Source organism: Mugil cephalus, chromosome 20 (genome assembly GCF_022458985.1).
Source record: "Mugil cephalus isolate CIBA_MC_2020 chromosome 20, CIBA_Mcephalus_1.1, whole genome shotgun sequence".
Classification (NCBI taxonomy): Eukaryota; Metazoa; Chordata; class Actinopteri; order Mugiliformes; family Mugilidae; genus Mugil; species Mugil cephalus.
In genome coordinates this window covers 9368245-9389811 of record NC_061789.1, presented here as the reverse complement: position 1 = coordinate 9389811, position 21567 = coordinate 9368245, and the positions used below count along the sequence as shown (strand labels likewise).

Sequence of the window (21567 nt, the reverse complement as noted above, 5' to 3'; positions counted from 1 at the left end):
TGCAAAAGAAAAGCTTCAGTCAGCTGGTGGATTCAAACCTAGAAACTTCTTTCTGTGAGGCATCACTAATGCTAATTTTCACTTGTGTTGACTGGGCAGCCATCATCTTCTAGCATAATTTGCCATGAAAACCATAAACCCCAGTAAACTGTTGAAGAGACGATACTGTGCATCGGTCAGTAGGCTTTAACCTCCTCCAGGCGCCTCAGACTTTGCTAGTTTGTGCTGTTTATGTTCAGTAAATTTGGTTTGGAGGCTAGCTTGCCTCAGAGAACAGATAGGACGCCACTGTTGGTTAGATAAAATTTGATTATCATAATTAATTTATGTGATGTTTATTTATCTTAACTTGACTTCGTGGTTCAATAGCGTAATAAATGTTTATAGAAAATAGTATTTCACATGTTGTATTTCAATAAAAATGAATCACTAATTAAAAACATCCGCTGTCGTCATCAGTGGACGCGACGTCGGCGTTGCCAGCGTGGAACGCCGACGTCGCGCGGCGGCTCCGGACCAGGAAGTAAACTGTGCCGTTCAGTCTGCGGGACACAGACAGAGAGAGATAGAGGAGTCGGCTCAGTCAAGACGTGTGTAAATTCAAACATTTAAACACGCTTTCTCGAAACCGTTTGAAGGGACGCCGCGGCGGAGTTTTCTGCGCTTCCCCTCCGCAGATAGCAGACTGCGTCCGGGCTGTCAGCCGTGCGCGGTGACGGTGAGTAAAAGATTAAGAGCTGATAGGAGTCTGCGGCTACAGTAGCTAGCTCTGCGTGTGTTCCTCCCTGACGCGCCGCCGCCTGCGCGTTCCGACAGACCTCTGCGTCCGTCAGTTCATTCTTTGGACAATTTGCATGGAAAGATTGCGAGGGTGCTCGCTGGAGGGAAGACATCAGCTGACATTGTGAGGCGAGGAGGGCTGCTGGACAGCTGCCTCAGTCCTCCCCCTTTCACATGACAGCAGCGGCGCACCTGCCAGAGCCACGTACGTGGACGCAGACATATCAGATGACATGTTAAAGCCACGACAAATAACAACCAATAATAATAATGATATAACAGCATAATAGAGCATAGGATGACACGAGGAGGTGGCGCAATACTTACTTCTACTACTATTACTACTCCTACTGTTAATGATAATAATAACACTTGTATTACCGATAAGAATAGAGATGGAAAAGATTAACCAAAATAGAAAGATGAACCACAGCTACGAATTGCATTATCTTTTAAGAGCACGGTTCTCTAAATTTCTGCAAGAAAAAAAATGTTTTGCACAACCTATGTGCAGGATTCACGTGCAAACATCTTATGTCTGCAACTTAACACATTTGCAGTTCATTAGGAACCCTAGCTTGAACAAATGCATACCAGTACTACAGTGAATCCCAAATCGAAAGCACTGAGGGCTGTGTCTTATTTTTGGATTATGTGTTTGTTTTTTTTGTTTTGTTTAGCATTGGCGAGATGAGCTGCATGAAGGCTTGTTTCTACTACTGTATTTTGAGGAACACCATTGCAGTCAGTACAGTTGACACCTTCAGATGTCTAAATTTATCTGCCTAAAACTCAGTAGTGTCCAATTTACTGAGATGTTTCACTTTTCATTAAAACAAATGCTGAAATGAACTCAGTATGTAGCATTTATTATTGAATAATTAAACATCAAATAGATCAGATTAGTAATAAAAATATATTTAGATTTAAATGTTTGCAGATTATGACAACTAACATTTAGTCCGTCATTCCTTTTATGGGAAAGATTAAAATTACACAGAATAATTTGAGAGACAGCACTGGTAGCATTAATATTGCAGTTTTTTAGTGTTAGTCAATGGCTGATGAAGCTGCGTCTATGGCCTCTGTCTAGCAGCTGTCTAGAGCAAACACTCTGTTGCAAATGTGCAAATGAAGTATCCACACCCATGTAAATGCTCCACTCTATTTCACAGAGATTAATATATAGCCTGTTAGGCAAGAGGCTCTTTTATATGTTACTGTAACGGAGGAGGAAATGAATTTTTATATGAGGAAAAGGATGTATTAATCACCAACTATAAAAAAAAAATAAAATGAGCAAACCAGGTTAAATTAGAGTGTCGCCAAAAGTGTTGTGAATGCGGATGGATACGGTCGATTTAGCGGGTGTTTTCTCCACCGGGTCATTTCTTCTGAGCTAATGTGAAAACTGCCATCGCAGTCTATACGAGGGCGAATCGATTGCAAACAGTCGCTGGAGCGATTCATTTGGGGGTAAGAACACGCATTACAAACATACCAGCATGCTCCGTTGTCAGTTAGGCTACTTCCTGATACTGAAATCCAGTTTTCCTACAAGCATGTAGAGGTTGTGCCAAAACCTTTTCTGATTTCTCTATGACCCGAATAGAGATTAAATCCAACATTGCAACAATATTATATTAACTATCTGTGAATCCGGATAAAATATGTGTTTACACAGCTAACAGCCACTTTAGAAATATGAATATTAATTAGCTAGGTCTAAACAGTCGGTCAGAGTCTTCTTGCATTCCCATGACCTAATCTGAGGTTAACACACAGAAGATTACCATAATACTGTGTTTGTAACCAGTGTTGTGCTGCATTTCTGAACTCTTCTGTTTGTCTTTTGAGCCTCCAAGGGACGACTGACATGTAGGAGTGCGCTGCTGTTTGTCTGCTCTCTTGCTGCTCCCACTAATTGTCCAATTTAATCCAATTTAATGGGTTTATTTCAGGTCTGAAGGGAAAACCTTTAATGGGTCTGTGTTTTTTTTCTGCTTGTTCTGAAAAGACCCTTGGGTTGTTGCTCCTCCATGGAGATAACCTCAGCTACACTTTGGTCTGTTTATGATGTAGGTTGTTTCTCGTTGCGCGCTGCTTTTTGACCTGTATGCAAAGTTTAACGCAATGATCAGAACAAGTACCACTGTTTACACTTGGATACTTGTCAATTGTGACCTAAATAATCCCAGTGATGCTACGCGCTACTAGTAGGTCTGCATGTCTTGCAGGTTGAGTTGAACGTCTACCAGGCGGGAGTGGGCCAAGGCCGAATGTTTAACACGTCTGAGTTTAATTTGTCCAACTGCCACGCCATTAGCAAAACTTCACCGACCCTTAAAAAAGAATCAACAAACCTATACCTGCTGCCTTTGTCTTCTTCTGTTTGGTTTAGCAGTTGGCAAATTAGCTTAGATATGCATTGCTGGCAGTGCAGCCACCGCCTACCTGCACATTGAACCAGAGGCTCATGTTATGTTGCTAGAATATGGTTCACTTTGGAAATTCTACGCAATTTGCACTACGAGCAAAAAGTGACGCAGCTCTTGTACTTACTGATTTTAAAATGATTGCTGTTACTCTCTTTCTAGATGATGGTGGACTCCACGCTGGCTCAAGTGGGAAAAAACCTGAGTGAGGCCATGAGGATACTTGGAGATGGACAGAGGTAAGATCAGATTTGGTTGTGTGTTTTCTTGTAATTAAAAACAATGCCAAAAGGTACAATTGTGCCTTTTTTAATGATCTTATGATATCAGTTAAGAACCTTTCTAAAGGCTGTTGTAGAGTACTGTGGGACATAGACACTGTAACTTATGCTTGTAACCTAAGGTGGCGAGAGCTCGTCAGTCTGGCTGGCTCAGTAACAACGCCCGTGTCTTTGTTGCCAGTTGGGTTTTCTACTTTCTACTTCACTTTCAACAATGGCGACTGAAAAGACGAGTCGTACATCTTGATTCCATCTTAATTGATCCAAACCAACTAGTTTGAAAATTGCAGAGATGGAGAAGCACTTGGAAACACCAACCAATCAATCGCAGCTCTCGCAGTCCGCGTCACCACGGTTACATTTCTGGGGACGTGCATGTCGCTTACGGTGCTAGGGTCTGCGTAGGGTCAAATTAACCCAGAAGCCCAAACCACCTATGACTCTGCATTCTTCAGTATTAGATTGGCATCACAAGAAAATTTCACAAGGAAATAGCACTGAGCTAACTGGCAAAGCCTGTTAAGCAACCGAGAAGCTGTTGGATAAATGAAAGGATTATCTTATCTTATATTTTAAACTCTGTGTTTGTGGTGGGCATCTCTATAGGGAGCTGCAGGCAGGAACAGAAAGGCCGTGTTTCAGCAAAAGCAGCATTCCTGGACCCCTGCAGGGAGAGTAAGACACACACACATGCACACACACACACTCTCACTGTCAGTCCAGGTTGGAGTTTAAAGTTACTCGTTATCCAGTCGGTTGGTCGTGGCAGCATTTCTGTGGAGCGATTCCAGTTGTAATATGAGAAAACTCCAAATCCAGTTAAGACTACTTTGTTCTGCAAAAACATATAATTTTAAGCTAATTTAATCCTGATTTACACAGTTAAGACAAATATACACATGTGACTTTAGCTAAAGTGTTCCACCAAAGCCTAGCAACCGAAGGCGCTCACTGTTCTTTGTGTTTCTCCTGCAGCGGCCAGGATGTCGCTTCTATACTGCACTTAGTTCACAACCTCATTCATGAAGAGGAGGAGGAAGAGGACAAGCCCAGTCAACAGTAAGTCTTTATAACAGAGGTCTTCAATGTTTTTCAGGCCAAAGACCCCAAACTTAAACCCCAAAGTTTAGGGTGGGGACCCCCTACCTACTATATGTGTTCTATATTAAATTGGCCCAGTGCTATTTGTAAATATACATTATTATTATAATTTTTGCATTCAGCATAAAGCTTCCCCTTATCCCTTTACTAAAATATATTGGATTCAAATTAATTTGTATTTAAAGAATTTCAATTTCTGGGTGGTGGGGATTAAAAAAATACATAAAAATGTCTAATCAACCAAAGACTTTGTGATCTCCCTGCAGTACCTCCACACACCCCTAGGGGTCTCGGACCCCCGTTGAAGACTTATGCTTTATAACAGTGGTTCCCAACCTTTTTCGTACTTGTATCTAAGAAAAATGTAAAAAAATGTTACATCCTAACATTTAAGTATAGTATAGTATTATTTTTACTATTTGTTTGTAGTTAGGACACAATCTCCTAGCTTCATAAATTTACTCTCCATCTTTCTGACAACAGTGACTTCGATGAAAAAAACTCGTCCTTTATGATGCCTTAATGAACACTAAAATTCTGTATTCCAACTTGGAAATTTCAGACCTCCGATACCATAGCATTACCATTCATACCATTCATGTTATAGGTTAAAAAATCAGTTTGGTGTATTGTCAACATTAAAATATGTACAGCAGCTATTGTTTCATTTTGGAAGCAGTAATTTCCAAGTTTGACAACTTGAGCTCATTTTTTCCCCAAGTTGTCTTGAATGCAGCATCAGCTTGCAGGTTGTAGGTTGCAGGTTGGGAACCAGTGCTTTATAACATAACTATTTATCAAGAACTTTGACTTCTAAGGACTGAGTAATGTGAAGCATGGCCAAAAAAATCGCCCAAAAGTTCTTGCCTTGTGCAGAAATGCTCACTGCATGAAACGGAAAAAAAACAAAACGGCGTGAGGAAAGCAAAGAACCACCACTGAAACCACTCGTGTAGTTTCATATTTGCATAGTTTGCCCAACAGAGACAAAGGAGTGGATGAAATGGACGTGCCACAGTGTGAAGTGTGTGATAAAGCTTCTGTCTTGGTGTCTCCAGTAGGATGCAGAATGTGGGTGAGCAGGGTCACATGGCGTTGCTGGGTCACAGCCTGGCGGCCTACATCTCCGTGCTGGACAGAGAGCGACTACGGAAGCTGACCACCCGCATCTTGTCCGACACCACTCTGTGGCTCTGCAGGCTCTTCAGGTATGTGGCCCTGCGACTCATCTGTGGACACCGCACACAAGGGAAGTTTATCAAATGTATACACGTCTGATATTTTACAGTAGAGCTCAAACTGTGACACTTGTAAGTTTGGAAACACTTCCTCGAAATTAACTCATCTTCAAACATAATGACCTTAGTGGTTTTCTGACTTCCTCAAGCTTTAAATGCCTGTGTGTCGACATCTGCATCATTTCAGCCCCTGGAGCCAAACACTAAGACAATATAACATGTTGTACCATAGTAATTACAAGCTGAATTACTTTATAATGAACTTGCTAATGTAGTAATCTCATTGCTTACAGCACATCAAATATTCATGTTTGCAAAGAGAGAGGCAATGTAAAATGTACTACTACCTTTATAATAATGAAAGTTTCCATTCATAAATTGTCTGTATCTGATGTTTCAGTAGTGTTTTTGTATCTAGGTTAGATTTATTGATTTCAAATTCACATACGCTGATTCTGTCGCGTGACTATTTTTTAACTTTCTGGCCGTCAGGTTTGAGAACGGTTCCGCCTGCTTCCATGAGGATGACAGGGACGGCCTCGTAAAAGTCTGTCGACTGGTCATCAACTCCCGCTACGAGGAATACGCCTCCGAGGGCTACTCCGTCCTCAGCTCCAAACAGCCCATCATCTACCAGAGCGCCTCATGCAGACCTGGTCTGGGACAGCACCTGTGCAGCCAGGTGCGAAAGACGGATATATCACAGGAATACTCCTTCTTTGTCGAAAATAAATTAGGGAATTATAGATCCACTGCTGGAATACCATTAGACACGAATTGATTTATTTGTCTTTTGTCCAGTTGCATATATAATAGAAAGTGATTTTCTTGTGGATGTCTGTGTCCTCAGCTTGGCCTCCCTCTCTCCAGTTTGTGCACAGTGCCATGCAACACCATCTTTGGATCCCAACACCAAATGGTAGGAGATCACAATTAAATGAAAAAACATAAAAAAAAACACACACACAACTATCGGATAATTTAAACGATTTTCATTTCCAGGACGTTGCCATGTTGGACAAACTAATCAAAGAAGACATTGAAGCTGGAAAGCTTCCTCTGCTGCTGATTGCCAACGCTGGTGAGAACCGTCAAAGTTCAGACTGTGCACTCTGCACCGTGCATGCATGTGGTGTTACAGGAGTTCAAGATAATACATTTATCAGAACCTGACTTTTGTTGGGGGGGGTTTGTTCACCAGGAACTCCTGGAGCCGGCCATACGGACAAGCTGGGTCGTCTGAAGGACTTGTGTGATCAGTACAGCTTGTGGCTTCATGTGGAAGGGTGGGTGAGCTCTGTTGCCCTCTAACAAGATAAGATAATCCTTTTTTATTTATCCCACAGTGGGATAAGATGGTGACATGGACCACATGTACGTGTGTTAAGAACAGAAGAAGAATAAGGATAAGGGTTAGCTTAGCAACAGATAAGTGTGTTATGAGGACTTTAGATGATACCACTGGTTTAAGGCAATGTTTAAGTACTGTACTACCAAATAATAATGCACTAGGACTCCAGCCAGGATTACGTAAGTGTCACTGATATATATATATATATATATATGTGCATTGGTTTTATTGTAATGTTGTGGTTTGTTCTACAGGGTCAACTTGGCAACACTAGCACTGGGTCAGGTCACCTCTGCTGTCATGGTAATCTCTTTTTAAAATAATATGATTGATTATCTGCTAAATGATGAAACCAGTACAAAAATAAATGGTGGCGTTTGGTCTTTAATGACAACATAAAATCTATTATTGTTGCAGAGTGTGAGAGAACTGAGAATGTTCTTCTTCCTTTAGACCACATGTAGATGAGTTTCCTATTGCTGGTATGTCTATAAAAAACTTTTAAAAAACAGTGTCGTATTTTAGATTAGATGGCTTTAGTCATACGCCCACAGTTTAAAAACCTATAAAAAACAGAAACAGGAAGCATTGGATGATGAGAAAAAACAGGCAGCGACTACCCGACTCTCCACCATCCACACGTGCCAACTTCTGAACCGTCCCTGCCTCACTTTGTTTACAGTAGCCAGACACACAGGAAGCCTCCTTGTGTAACTTTTTTCTGTTTGCATCGTTCTTCACCTTCCAGGCAGCCACCAGAAGTGATAGCATGACACTGACCCCGGGACAGTGGCTGGGGCTGCCTGCTGTAACCGCTGTCACTCTCTACAGACACGAAGACCCAGCGCTGGTTAGCTTGCATCATTTTTGATTTCACATTCTCACAGCTTTTTGTGGAAGTATTTTTTCTGTTTTATTTATTTTTTGTGGCCTTCTCAGTCAGCTTGGCTTTAGGCTGCGTCTCTGTTTTGTCTCCTAGTCTCTCGCTGCAGGTTTGACCTCCAGCCAGCCCGTGGAGAAGCTGCGAGCGCTGCCTCTCTGGCTCTCTGTGCAGTATCTTGGGCACAATGGGATCGTGCAGAAGATCAGACACGCCACCACTCTGGTGAGCTGCTGCTCTTAAAGCTAAGCTAGGCCGCCATACATAACATACTTTGCTACATAAGTGCTGATCTGTCTCTTTCTCTCTCTCTCTTAGAGCCAGCAACTCCTACAGAAGCTGAAGTCTTTGACCTCTATCAAAACGTCGGTACGTGTTCTCTTACTGCTCTGCCGCTGATAATGACATGTCTTGCATTGTGAAAGGTAACTGGTCAGACATGTTCGGACCTTGGACTGTGTAAACATGGATAGCGGAACAGTATATTACAGAGAGTCTGGCAAACTCAAATCATGTCCGCCATGTTTGATACCTTTCACCATTAACGGGCCTGTAAGGGCTATTCCCAAATGAGCACTGTGGCAAAGTTTAATTTTTAATACAATTGTATTCTCTGTTATTGCCACTTCTCTATTGGTGAATATTTGTTAGAAGTATCTAACATGACGCCCATGAAACATGTGACCAGCTCAGAACCAATCAGCACAGCAGAATAGCTCAGACAGTCCATTCCCTAGTTGGCCAGACTCTCTGTAATATACGGCTTTGAAGCCAAAGCAAGTAGAGCTCCCCCTTGTGGTGACGATATCTCGGCTCATCATCGATATCTCGGCTCCACTTGGCTCCACTTTCGGGCCGCGCTGATCAGACTCTGTCTCCAAAGTCACAAGACTGCGCCGCCCATTCCTCTGGGTAAATAGCAAGGAAGTGGAGACACGTTGTCCATATTTATACAGTCTATGGTTCAGACATGTTAGCACAGCACAGAGCGAGGCATGGTCCAAAACGAGTCAAGCCACTGAAGATCTGTAAACACTTGGTATTTTATAACTAAACAGAGAATGCACTACTGGCTTTGTGTTGCAGATCATCAAAACCACAACTGTGGTGGCTTTGCTGTGACTCTCTCAGGCAACTCTCCTGCAGAGAGTCACCTGATTTGACTTGCAAGCAATGGAAAAAAAAAACTTAAATTGATGTAATTGTTTTATCTCTTAGCGACTTTCATCTCTTCCTGACTTGTGTATTCTGCATGAGGCACTAAACATTAAGCCCACTGGCTCCTACTTCCAATCTGTCTTATAAACATACTTAAATAACCGTGTGATTATTGCATGACATAAAACTTAAGTGTTTGTTGAGAACGTTTACATAGCAGAAGACATCAGTCTATTCATGTTTTGCTAAGTAATTAATGCGGATGATTCGCAGATGTTCAAGAATAACCCATTTGTGTTTGTAGGATGCGCTTGAGACAGAGATCTCTCTCGTGGAGGCTTTGACAATGGTAACATAAGAGTTGTGTTCACACTAAAACCCTCTCAGGAAAAGCAGACTTGGCTAAAAGGCTTGTTCACTGGCATCCGCTGAAGGCAAACACTGTGTCCAGGCAGTGGCTGAAATTGATTGCCTGTCTCAGAGCGCTTTACATCCGAGCTACTTTAATCCAGATGCAGTGAACAACCAAGAGTGTCGGCGACCCCGCATCGTGACACAGTGGTACTCAGAGAGACGCCTCTGGTAGCACTGTGTCAGTAGGGTGTGTGCGGGCCTCAAGGTGTGTGTGTGTGTGAATACCTTTCTGTGTGTGTGTAGCTGTAGTTATAGTCAGTGTGGGTTACCTTGGTTCCAGGGCGTGGTGTCGCCGATCCCGCCCATCTCCGGGGCTTCACTGCGGGACGTTCTGGGCTCTCTCATGCTCTCTATTGTAGGTGGGACCAAGCCTTTGCCCCCTTCACGACCCTCTTTCCCCCCACTCCCTTTTTTCCTTCCTGACACTCCTGACCATTTTCCTTCACGTACATCAGCTCAGCGGTGGTAGGGTCTCTCCATTGGCTGATGGACTGTTCACTTCTTCCTAATTCCTAATTGTTTAGGATGTGGACCACTCAGGCATGTCCTTTGAGGTACTTCAGGGAATGCCTCTCCACAGTCATTGTGTTTTGTTGCCTTTGGGAGAAATACAAGGGTCATGAATAATTAATGATGTGTCATGTTGCACCCCATTACATTCCTTAGTTGAACAATTACGTACCTGTAAATGTCATTAGACCACTGATGTTACTTAAAGATTCAATAGTAAAAAAAAAAAATCAATATATGACCGTTCAGCTGTCTCCTGTCTGTACTGGACAACTTTTAAACCATTTAAATGTAATATATCTATCATATTGTTTGGTTCTCCTTGTCTGAAAATGACATTAGCTTCACTCTGTGTTAGAATAGATTAGGAGAACCAGTGAAGATAAAACCACGTTGCCTTCGCTGTGAGCCGTTCCAAGCTTTCGTCAAACCTTTTCTTATCCACACTCTGTTATTATTTTTAATCTGGTATAGGTTGATTTTAGTTTAGTAAAACACAGAAACAAAAAAAGGAAGACCAGTTCAGCCTTTTCAGAGGTTTGTAGGGAAACCTTTGTGAAATCTTCATGGTAGACGTTGACAATGACATCCCTGAGTCTAGGGTTAGGCTTAGGGTTGGAGTTAGGGTTAGTGTTAGGGTTGAGGTTGGAGTGTTCTTCCCATGAATAGATGTTAGGAAAGGAGTTTGTCTTTGCGGTCTTTTCATGGTCTGCTTTAGAGTTCCTTTCACAGTATGTTGTTGGTTCACACCAAATCGTTTCCCAAATTCAAATGCCACACTTCTCCAGATGTTTCACCAGCCTACCTGTCCACCAAAAACCAGCTGTTGAGGTCAACTGTCCAAAGACATTTGATCTGTTTTGGTACAAATTAAAGAGCTGCAGTTCCTAAGTCTCGATGTAAAAGCTCATATACAAGAGTCTGCGGTTGAAGCCCAACCTGAATATTTTTCTGTAGACAGCTCAAATAGCAAAATTCTGTTGGTGTAATTACAAGGTACCAACCCTTTCATTACAGTTTCATTATAGTTTTTATCTTTTTTTGTAATGTTTGTCGTGCCACAAGTAGAGACATCCTACATGGTTATTTAGAAATGGAAATGGTTATTCTAGAAATGTCTTACTAGTTGCATGTATAGGCTTCTGGTGTGTGGACCAGTGTGTTTCTGAGACTGTGGTTAGAGTCCGTGTAGTCTGTTAGGTCAAATTCATGGTCATCTGAGCTGCTTCTCAAGCTGACGCCAACTAACAGCCTAACTACATTAGTCAACTTGACCAGAAGTGACCAGAAGTTGGTTTTATGCCATAGAACTTGTTTTCTTAGGTCTGTTTTGAAAAATTACACTTCCACTGTAGGGAAGGTGTTGATTCTGATCTGGCATAATGATGCCTTGTGACCTGACCTGGGTCATTTGACCATTTGACTTGCGTAGTATTGTAAATGTATAATTCAGCATGTATAGAACACACGGAAGTTTTTTAGGTTTGTGTAACACTACACATGAATTATTCATGACTCCCAACATTAACACCCCAGAAAAACGGCAACCTTCATTACTTCCCCACATATCGCTTGCCCTAACCCCTCACTTGAATGTCACTTTTGATGATGAGCTTCACTGTGGGTTTTCTTTCCTGTCTTAGTGGTTTAGAAAAATAGAATAAATAGAAATGCACCATGTGTGATTGACCTGAGGTCGGATGTTTCCTGGATTCACTTCTGGTTATGGCTCAGAATAGCTCAATTTGACCCTGATAACAGAGTGACTTTAAACAGAGAACATCACCTGTAGGTGAAAAAACTGACATTTAACCGGGTTCTCAGACTTGGTTTTGACGTATTTTACAGTGTAAATGCAATAATGAAATTGCTAAATGCCCGAGAAAGCTGATATTAATCAAGTGTCAGCTTGAACACTGCATGGCTACCAGTTTATCTTCCAGACTGGACCTGTAGCTTTGGTTTGCTCCATACCACTAAGAGGCAAGGGGTTCAGTCACCACCGCCATGAGTTTGACAACTCAAACAAAAACTGTATGCGACATACAGTTAACAGTAACCATGGGCACATAGTAGCTTCAGCAGGCATGGACACAAAGCAAACTCCTCTTTGTTACACGTTTACATTGCACCATTTCAACTGTAATTATTTTGCATGGTCGAAAAGCAGACGTGATGCTAAGTAATAAATAAGTATAAATGCCTCAGATGTTTGATCTGTGTCTTTGTGTGTCCAACAGGTTGAGGATGATCTAAACTCTCCTGTGGTGCTGTTCAAGTTTTCCCAAGAAATGAGTGCTGGTAAGGACTCCAGACGCAACACTGTGAAAGTAGTTGAAAATAAAGACGGTATTTTATGGCAGCTCTTTGCGACTAGATCCTGATGCCCTTGTCGGCGATTAACCCCAAGGTTAAGAACCGTGTTCGTTAAGATACACTTTCATCCCTTACTGAAGAGATACTGTGCTCTGTGTGTTAAGGTCTTTACATGTTGTTAGTTAGAGTGAAAATTAAAAGAGGTCGTACTGTATAAATAGAAATAAATAGATTACATTATAATTTTAAACATATTATTTAATTGATCTGTGTTTTAAAGAATCAGCTGAAAAATGAAGAGTAATAACTAAGACAATATGAGGGCAATAATGTCACTACACACTCACCAACCCAACTATGTAATTGTTGTATTCCTTTATTTTCTCTTCTTCTCTGTCGTTAGCATCCAGTGGAGGTTCAGTAGAAGGCTTGTGTTCTGGAGAGAAAGAGGTTCTTGATGCCTTCAACAGATGGGTGGGTGTTTTACATTTGTTTTTGTCAAGTTCTGCACCTTGTATGTTTGTGACTTTGCTAGTTCAAGTTGAGACTGGTGTATACACTGATCAGCCACAATATTAAAACCACTGAGAGGAGAAGGAAATGACATTGACCATCTTGTGACAATACAATGTTCTTTTGGACCTGGCATTCATGTGGAGGCTATTTAGATATGTAGGACCCTCCTGGACCTGGACGAGGCACCTTGACCACCTTGACCCGCAGGATGAATCATGACACAGACGCACACACACACAAAACCTGTTTAGGAACAACTCAAAAGACACGAAAAACCGTACAAGGTGTTGACCTGGCCCCCAAATTCCTTAGATCCCAAACTGATCAAGTATCTGTGGGACACAATGGAACAAGCCTGGTCCACGGAGGCCCCTCCCCTTAACCCACAGGACCCAAAGACACTGCCCAATGAAGGCCCATTTCTTTTCTCTGATGAGTTTTGGAGGCACAAGGGAGGCCTGCACAGTACTAGAAAGGTGGTCATAATGTTATGTCTGATCGGTGTAGATACTGTATAATATTTTATATATTCACACTAAATCAAATGTTTGACGTAATAACATAAAAAGTTTTGATAATTATTGATAATTATTTTGGTAGTTTGAGCTTTGTATTCATGCCGGTTACATCTTCCAAAATTAATTTATGGATGTTGGGATAATAATCTGCCACAATTGGCCTTTTTATGGGCCTTTCTGAGCAGAACCTTTTTGGCAGAACAATTGTTTTCAGTGTCTCCAGCTAGCTGACTGCCACAATGGCGCATTTCTTTTCAATTGTCATGTGTGTAGCTGGGTGAACAGCTGGCCCAGCTGGTTCCCACCAGTGGAGTCGACGTGGTGGAGCTGGACGACGAGGGCACCTGTGTTCGCTTCAGTCCCCTCCTGACCGCTGCAGGTCACTTGGCGCACACATTCTGCTTAGCTGACAAAGGGGGAAATCATCAGCAAGCAAATAACACGACTTCTCCCTCTTGTCCAGTTCTGGGGACCCAGCAGGAGGATGTGGACGTCCTGGTGGAGAAGCTGACGGAACTGGTGGTGGTGATGAGCTCCACGTTGTGCCTCAGACAGGACTTCAGAGAGGAGACCCACCGACATTCACCTTCACTTAGATACATAGAGGAGCTCAGCTGGCCTGGCCTGGGAATCATCCGGTAAGACTGGGAAGGCTGTGACGTGTTCAGACACCTTGTCATGGCAGCAAACCCTGAACCCTGGTCATACTTCAGCCATTTGATCCTGGACAGAAATAGACACATCGTACCAAGCCAGGAAGTCAAAGAAGTCAAAGGAATAGTAGGAATAATAGGAACAGGGATTTTGTAAAGCGTCTTGAGATGGTTTATATTGCTAGTATTGACACTATAAAATAAAATAAAATTGAATTGTACTGAACGGGAGCCATAAATGTGATAAGCTCGCTCTTATCTTATCACCACATTGAGTGTTCCCAGGAGCTGAGTGGCCTCCGTAACCGTGGAAGAATTTTGAAACCACCTGAACAGAAAGGCTTTGGTCAAAAAGGTGACCAAAGAGAGGTCCTCCAAAAAGTAGAAATCTTCAATGTTTCCGTTTATGCTGCCTAGAGGAAAGTTGGACCTGGTAGTTGGTGTAGTAGCGTCACTTATCTCTGTGTGACATACAGCAACATTATTTAAACACTGGACTTCCCTGTCAGGTCATCTTGACCAATCACTGTGTACTTACGTAGGTTGTTCCAGGTCCCTCTTGTGTTAGGAAGGTAGCTACGCTGATGTAGGAGCTAAAAACATCACTTAAACCTGGTTTCAAGAACTACGATTCTCAGTTCCTGCCATGCAGACCCACAAAGTAAGGGTGAACTTTCAATAGTAAGAGGAGAAATGTTCCTGCAGTCTGAACAACTCAACAGTCCCTATTAGCGACTTTTAGAAGTTGCCTGGAGTAAAAGTTCCCGGGTCAGAATTATAGCACTATATCTGGCAGTTCTCATCACCGAGCTTCCCCTGTAGTGAAGAGTTTAGGAAACCTTCTAAATCCACTGAAGCGGGATAACGTCAGTTTAAATTATTAGATTATTGAGAGAACAGAGAACGCTGAGATTATTCCCGGTAAATCCATCCTATTACATTGTTCATGTCATTGCTTTTCACGCATCTCTGACTCAAAGATTAGAGAAAAGCCTTCCTGTTAACCACGTTGTAAAAACATCACGACCAGATCTGTTGCTGCGCTCACAAACGTCAGTCTGTAAATGAATGTGTCCATGTTCAGGTACGAGCCTCAGGCGGAAGAACTGGACGAAAGCAGAAGGAAGCAGCAGCTGCAGAAAATTAACACCGAGCTGCTGAAGAAACTCCAAGAACTTGACACGGACATCATCTTCTCCACTGGTTCGTACCGCAGAGACACAACGAGACACAACAAAATTCAACGTGTTTATCTTTCCTGTTGGTTTTCTCATGTTCGTTTCATGCCAGGCCCGGAGTTCGGGACAAAGGAGGACTGTATTTTCATGGGCATGGTGACTGAGGACATTGATGTTTCAGAGCTAGTGGATACAATAGCTGCCCTGGGGAGAGAGATAGAGGAGAGTGGAAGGGTAAGGGCTATGTTCATTTTAAAGGATGCGTGACAGTGCACACAGAGAGCATTGTCCAAAATTAAATAGAAAGTTGTCATTGGTTCTTTATCCAGTGTATAGATGTATTCATAAAGCACCTTTACCGCAATATAAATAGACTCAGGACTGGCTACGAAGAACATCTAGATTTTTATCATAAATCTACAAAAAAAAGAAGCATATACGCTGTGAATGAATGGGAAACTCTTGTGAAAATAAAAGTCCTTCATGTAGAACTTGTATCTAAAAATTCATTAAATAAATTACATTTTTAAGAATTTTTTTTCTCTGTGCAGCTTCTGGAGAACATGACGGAGGTGGTGAGGAAAGGCATCCTGGAGGCAGAGCTGCAGCTGCAAAAGGCTAATGAGGAGAAACTCATGGAAGAGGTGTGTAGGCACCAGATGCAGAATGCTTTATCATCTATGAGTTAGATGTGTGTGTGTGTGTGATTATCTTAACGGTGTGAATATTAACTTCCATGGTGTCTGTGTTCTAGGGGATGCTGAGGCAGCTTCCTCTGGTCGGCTCCGTGTTAAACTGGTTTTCCCCAGTTCAAAGCTCCATAAAAGGAAGGACTTTCAACCTGGCTGCAGGTACTTTATGTTTCTGTCATTGTAATGCTGCCACATGTCATTGCACACACTAGAAAGCCATTCTCAGGAGAATTATTGTGTACATTTTGATATTGTGGGTCAGAACACTTTTGGTTTTAGCCGTTGACAGTGTATTCGCGCATATCTTTGTCAGTTTATGTGGTGCAAACAGGTGTAGGCTAATGCCTCGTGTCCTCAGGTTCGCTGGATTCCACAGAGGCGACCTACTCCACCAAGGCCCAAGCCGGCAGACCGCAAATGCAAGACACTCCCACTTCCTCGTCAAAGAGGCTACCAGGTACGACAGCCCATTCATATCGCAGACCACTGTATATTATTAAATAAAAGACAATATGAACAACGCTTGGTGGAATTAGCTTGATATGGTAAATCCAGCTGCTAACTTCTAATATGGGAGGAAAAGTCGTGACTCCTGGACACCTTCATCAAAAAAACACCTCACATCAGATATGTAGTATGCAAAAACATATGTTAATAGGTCTGACGTTCCTTTTATGGAATAATAATTATCTGGCAGAGGGAGTCACAAAATGGATAGCTGCCACTTCCTTCTATTTATCTGGGCTTTTCAAGCTGCAGAATAGCATTGCTTTCTATTTGGGAACCACAGATCCACTCGAAGCAGCCTCAGTTCCACATGCCGATCAAGTGCGTGGCTAAACCCGGGCTTCGTCAGCTCTTCACCAACTTCTGCTTTTCTGAGTGGACTGTTGGTCATTTTCCTTGTTTGTATTGTGCTGTTTGATCTACTTCAGTTTCTTTAGTTTCTCTTCTCGTGCACTGCTTCTCTGAGAACAAACAGAGAACTAGGGCCGCTCGACGCGGGCTTGACGCCGTCCGCTCGGTGTGTCGCAACACTTTTTTTTGTTGCGGACCGACAACCCGCTTTCTGGTCCAGATGTCTGGAACTGCGATCACGAATGAGAACAAAGTGGTTCTCTGTTGGTCGGGAGCCCCGTTGGACTGGTCAGCCCCTCCATTCCTGAGCTCAGTTCTATTGAGACGGTTCACCTCCGTGAGCAGGAATGCACTGAATGCAGATCTGGAGTTACAAACCTGTCCGCTGCTTCGTGTTACATTCAGGTGAAAGCAGCTGATGCATCACACTCTCCTTGTGTCACAGGTCAGAGGTTATTCCGGCGCTCCGGGGCGAGCTCCGACTCCATGAGCGAGACCAGCTCCGTCGGACAACCTGAAGAGACTCCCAAGGAGAATTCCTCTTTGAATAGTAGCGTCCTCACTCCCCCTCCCCCTTCCCCGCCTGCACCAGAGACACCGCAGGACACCTCAAGTGACGTAACGCCGGAGGAAATCCAGGAGTCTCCCGAGCAGGCGCACACACAGGTAGAAGCCGCTGAGGCCGTAGAAGCCGCTGAGGCTGTAGAAGCTGTAGAGGCCATAGAGGCCCTAGAGGCCAGGCAACCTGACGGCCAGGAGGTTGAGCAAAGCGGGAGATAAGGACGAGTCTTTCTGCAGGTGCTCTCGACCCGTCCTCCACATGGAACCAGCCTAATAGACGTAGAAAACAAAGGTGTATTACATTGGGAATGTAACCCTTCAAGGTCTGGAAGGAAAAGTCGATGGAGCCACGTCGGGCTGTTTGTCTCTGCCTTATCGTTCCAAGACGAAAAAAAAGAAAAAAAAATGTTCCCAAGTTCCGGTTTAATTTTAACATGATAGTTTTCCTATCAGGGTGCACTGCATTATGGTCTACCGAGGCTACTGTTGTCGTATGTCGATGAGTAACGTTCTGCTCTCAAACCAAAAAAAAAACAAAAAAGGTTCAGAGTGACATCCAGCGCTGCTTAGCGTTTCTCTTTACACTGATGTCTCCGTTAGCTGATGATGATATTGCACACCGATTTCATTTTATTTTTTTTCTCAGCTTCGAAAAGAAAACATTAATGCGCCATTCATCCGAACACTCAACTGCAAATCCCGCAGCTCAGTATATTACAGTAATTGCCTGTGCAATTATAACGTTTAGATTCCTCACTGTATGTAGTCCGCACATGATATATACACTGTACGTAACTCGCCAAATTACTCTATATGTGATAATAATTTATGATGAAATAAGTCTGTATAGAAGGATTCGAATATAATTGTGTGTTATTTAAAAAAAAGCTAAAAAAAGAAATGCCTACTGACGCTAGCAGTCACCCACTTAAAACTTCCAACACTCCCTCCATTTGTGCACTACCCACGAGTTTACGATGGCGTATCGGAGTCAAAATGATAAGACGTCCAATCCATCGCACACACTGCAGCTTTGTGTTGCAAAATTCTCATTGCAGTTGCACAACATTAAGTTAATGTCCAAGTTTCTTTTTTGTTATGTAAATGAGTTTTTTTACACTTTCTTCCACAGAGGCTTCACCTCAAACCTATGAGGGATATTACTATTTTTTTGCCAAAAAAAAAAATACCCTTTAAATATTTGCAGGTGCCAGATTCGGGTTTGGGTGTTGGATTTTAGTTTTGACAGACTAATCCCGCTAGACTTTCCCCTATCTGACTCCGACACATTCTCTATTTCTTTTTAAATATTTTGCCGGTCTATGTTTTAGACGCCATACGGAAGTGAATGACACTCGCGAGGTTGTGGGTTTGAAATTTCCTTACAAATGTTAGAAACCGTCCTAGAATGAAGCCGAATGTGGCCAGACTGTTCTTTAAGTGCTTTGATCCCGGTGCAGGTTGAAGACTCACTGTAAAGAGTTGTGAAATGTGATTAATAGGGAATGAAGAAAAAAAAGAAAAAAAAATGAATTGCACTTGTTCTGTATTTAATAATTACAGTGTAAATGAGCCTTCATAACGGTTATCTCTGTCGTGTGATTCTAATGCAAAGATAAATCAATGACTTTCTAACCCTGAGATGTTTGATGAAGAACTTTTGATTTGTTGCAATGACGTGTGTTTATGTTTGATCAGGAGAATCTTTCATTTTACAAGTTAAAATTGCACTTTTATTGTTTAGAAGTTTCAGTTTAAGTCGATGGGGTTCAGGTGATTTCTCTATGTTTTATTTTTTTTTATTTTATTTTTTATTACAAGGCTTGCAACCTTGCAACTGAACTCACTAACCTAATTAATTATCTGACAAAAGCAGAGCAACACATGAAGGTCAAAGGGGAAATGGTAATAAAAAGAACGTATGCCAAAAAAAAATAAAAATAAAAAAAATCGCATCTTGAAATAGATTGAACAATTTGAACTAAATGGATGTTGTTGAAGTTTTGGGTGTAATCTGACAGAAAGTAAATGTTTGTGTGATCCGAGGCCTTGGCGTCTACGGTGAACAAATACTGTATAACGTCACTCAGACCTTGGACGATGGCATTGGAGTAGTTTTCAGAGATTTAAAAGGAGAAGAAGGAAGGAAAGATTTTCTTTTCCTTTCCGCGTTAAAATGATAAAAGATTGTTTACAGCAATAACAGATCGGTTTGCTTTAATACTTTATTTTAGTACACTGGGATTATTTCAACACGTGCAATCTAACGCAGCTATGTGTGTTTTGTATTTAACTCCATTTCTTCCTTTAGACTGGACATTGCTCTTATCTAGATAACCATAAAATATGTATAACAGTACATACCAGTATAACAGCAGCCTTCCTTTGAAAAGAGTTCAAGCCTTCCGGTGCTTCCGTGTGTGAATAGGTCACATTCATTGGTAATTTAAGGGTCAGACCACGCTGACGCCAGAGGGCATATTCAAAACCACATCAAGATCATTTACAGCCCGTACACCTGGATAAGCGTTCCTCTTCGTTTCACCACAAAGGCTCATCAGAGAGGAGCTTTATGAGTCATTCGTCTGTTGATTTGTTTGTATTTAGTGGCTTGTGGGAATCGATACAAAGCTGTGATACACCGCCCGTGCCCGAAGGTGATAGAACTTCATTAGTGGATAAAAAGAAAAAGGAAAACGGGAATGACTTCAGATAGTTAACAGCGATTGAAATTGGTGTGTTCACGAAGCAAACGTATTTTTATTAAACCTTAAACCCTAATTTTTCTGCTGTATTGTCATCATTTGCTTTATTAAGCTGAAAAAGTTAGTGGTGGCCTTCTGATTGGTCAGCTGATCACCAATTAAAGAGCTCCTAGACTTACTGTTGCTAGGTCAGACAAACAATAGCAAAGCATGGGTATAGAAAAACACTGTAACCCTTTAATAATAGAGTCTAGAGGCAAAAATGTACCAATTTTCAGTGTTTTTCTGTGGAAAAAACAACCTCTCTGGGTAAACTCGTTGGATATTTTTTCAAATGCTCATGAAGAATTCCTCCCAAACGTAGCTAATACAAACCCTACAGCAATCCTTTTTGGGTTCTTGACACAAAAACTGCCAAAAATTTGGGCCTCCTAAAAGTCTGCAGTTCCTCCTTTGGGAGACGTGGTGACTTAAACACTTCTGTGTCAAACTCTTCCATTTTTCAACCACTCTTCCCGCAGTTTTGTTCAACTTCTGAAATATTTTGGTCTCTTCACTGATAAGGGTGTAACTTGGGAGGATGTGGCCGAAGATCTCAGTCATCTCACCGCAGCAGAGTTTGCCAAAACCACTCAGGCTCATTACATGGTCCCAAAAACATGGCCGCCCGTCAACTGAGACGTCTCTGCAAAAGTAGGGCTTAGCATGAAATTAGCCACAACTCACTGACTGTGTATCCAATCGTTATAAATCTTGGTAGATGTCTTTGGGTCATGTCTAAGAATGGGTGTACCAAAGAACTTCGACCCCCAACTCATGGAGACTTGACAAAAGCCACAAACATATTCTTTAAAACTTGGTGGATAAGATATTGGTGTACGTGATCTGAGGGCAAGTATTAATTCACATCTGAATTGCTGTATTTATTGGTTAATTTAGGCTGTTTGTTAGTATCTGCCTTTTTCATGTATATACTTAATTTTCTGTGAGTTGGAACTACCACCTACACACATTTAACTTGAAACCATAACTAAAAATGATCTGCAAATGCTCCACATAAAACATTAAAAACATTATCCCCATCTGTCAAATGGTGGCGCTATAATTAAAAGGCAAGAAACTGTAACGTGAGTGATTTTTTTGTAACCTAACATCCGGATTTCAGATTTACAGCATTTCGGGATCTATGTAAATGAACAACAAATGCACAAGATCCATCTGAAAACATGGCCACCATCTGAAAAAAGCATGGGGCTTTGTTTAGTGTTGTTTCTCTGTTGCTCTCTTCTTACATCTGGTAAGTTTAAGACTGTTATTCAACTCACTTGTTGCTTCCTGCTTCTTGACTTTTGGGGAGTTTAAAATGTTTTTTTTAATGACCCTGCCTTGGCAATATTTATTGTAACCGATGAATGTTTCTTT

The 21567-nt window shown here is 41.9% G+C and overlaps 1 protein-coding gene across 5 annotated transcripts; it reads left to right on the top strand.

Annotated features, from left to right (window-relative positions):
* Nucleotides 1-497: 497 nt before the first annotated feature.
* Nucleotides 498-20221, top strand: pdxdc1 (pyridoxal-dependent decarboxylase domain containing 1). 5 transcript variants are annotated; one of them, XM_047571961.1, is made up of 24 exons: nucleotides 498-718; nucleotides 3378-3454; nucleotides 4103-4171; nucleotides 4472-4555; nucleotides 5659-5805; nucleotides 6328-6517; nucleotides 6686-6754; nucleotides 6838-6916; nucleotides 7037-7121; nucleotides 7441-7489; nucleotides 7935-8036; nucleotides 8166-8291; nucleotides 8385-8435; nucleotides 9919-9993; nucleotides 12389-12449; nucleotides 12868-12938; nucleotides 13772-13877; nucleotides 13962-14136; nucleotides 15236-15354; nucleotides 15442-15563; nucleotides 15881-15973; nucleotides 16084-16180; nucleotides 16380-16478; nucleotides 17325-20221. In XM_047571961.1, exons 2-24 carry the CDS (start codon nucleotides 3378-3380, stop codon nucleotides 17657-17659), a joined length of 2481 nt encoding a protein of 826 aa, XP_047427917.1. In that variant the 5' UTR covers nucleotides 498-718; the 3' UTR covers nucleotides 17660-20221. The 5 variants fall into 5 exon arrangements, with proteins under 5 accessions (XP_047427917.1, XP_047427916.1, XP_047427918.1 ...); XM_047571960.1 differs by having other exon boundaries at nucleotides 499-718; nucleotides 5656-5805; XM_047571962.1 differs by lacking the exon at nucleotides 9919-9993 and adding an exon at nucleotides 9529-9573 and having other exon boundaries at nucleotides 499-718; nucleotides 5656-5805.
* The last annotated feature ends 1346 nt before the right edge of the window (nucleotides 20222-21567 follow it).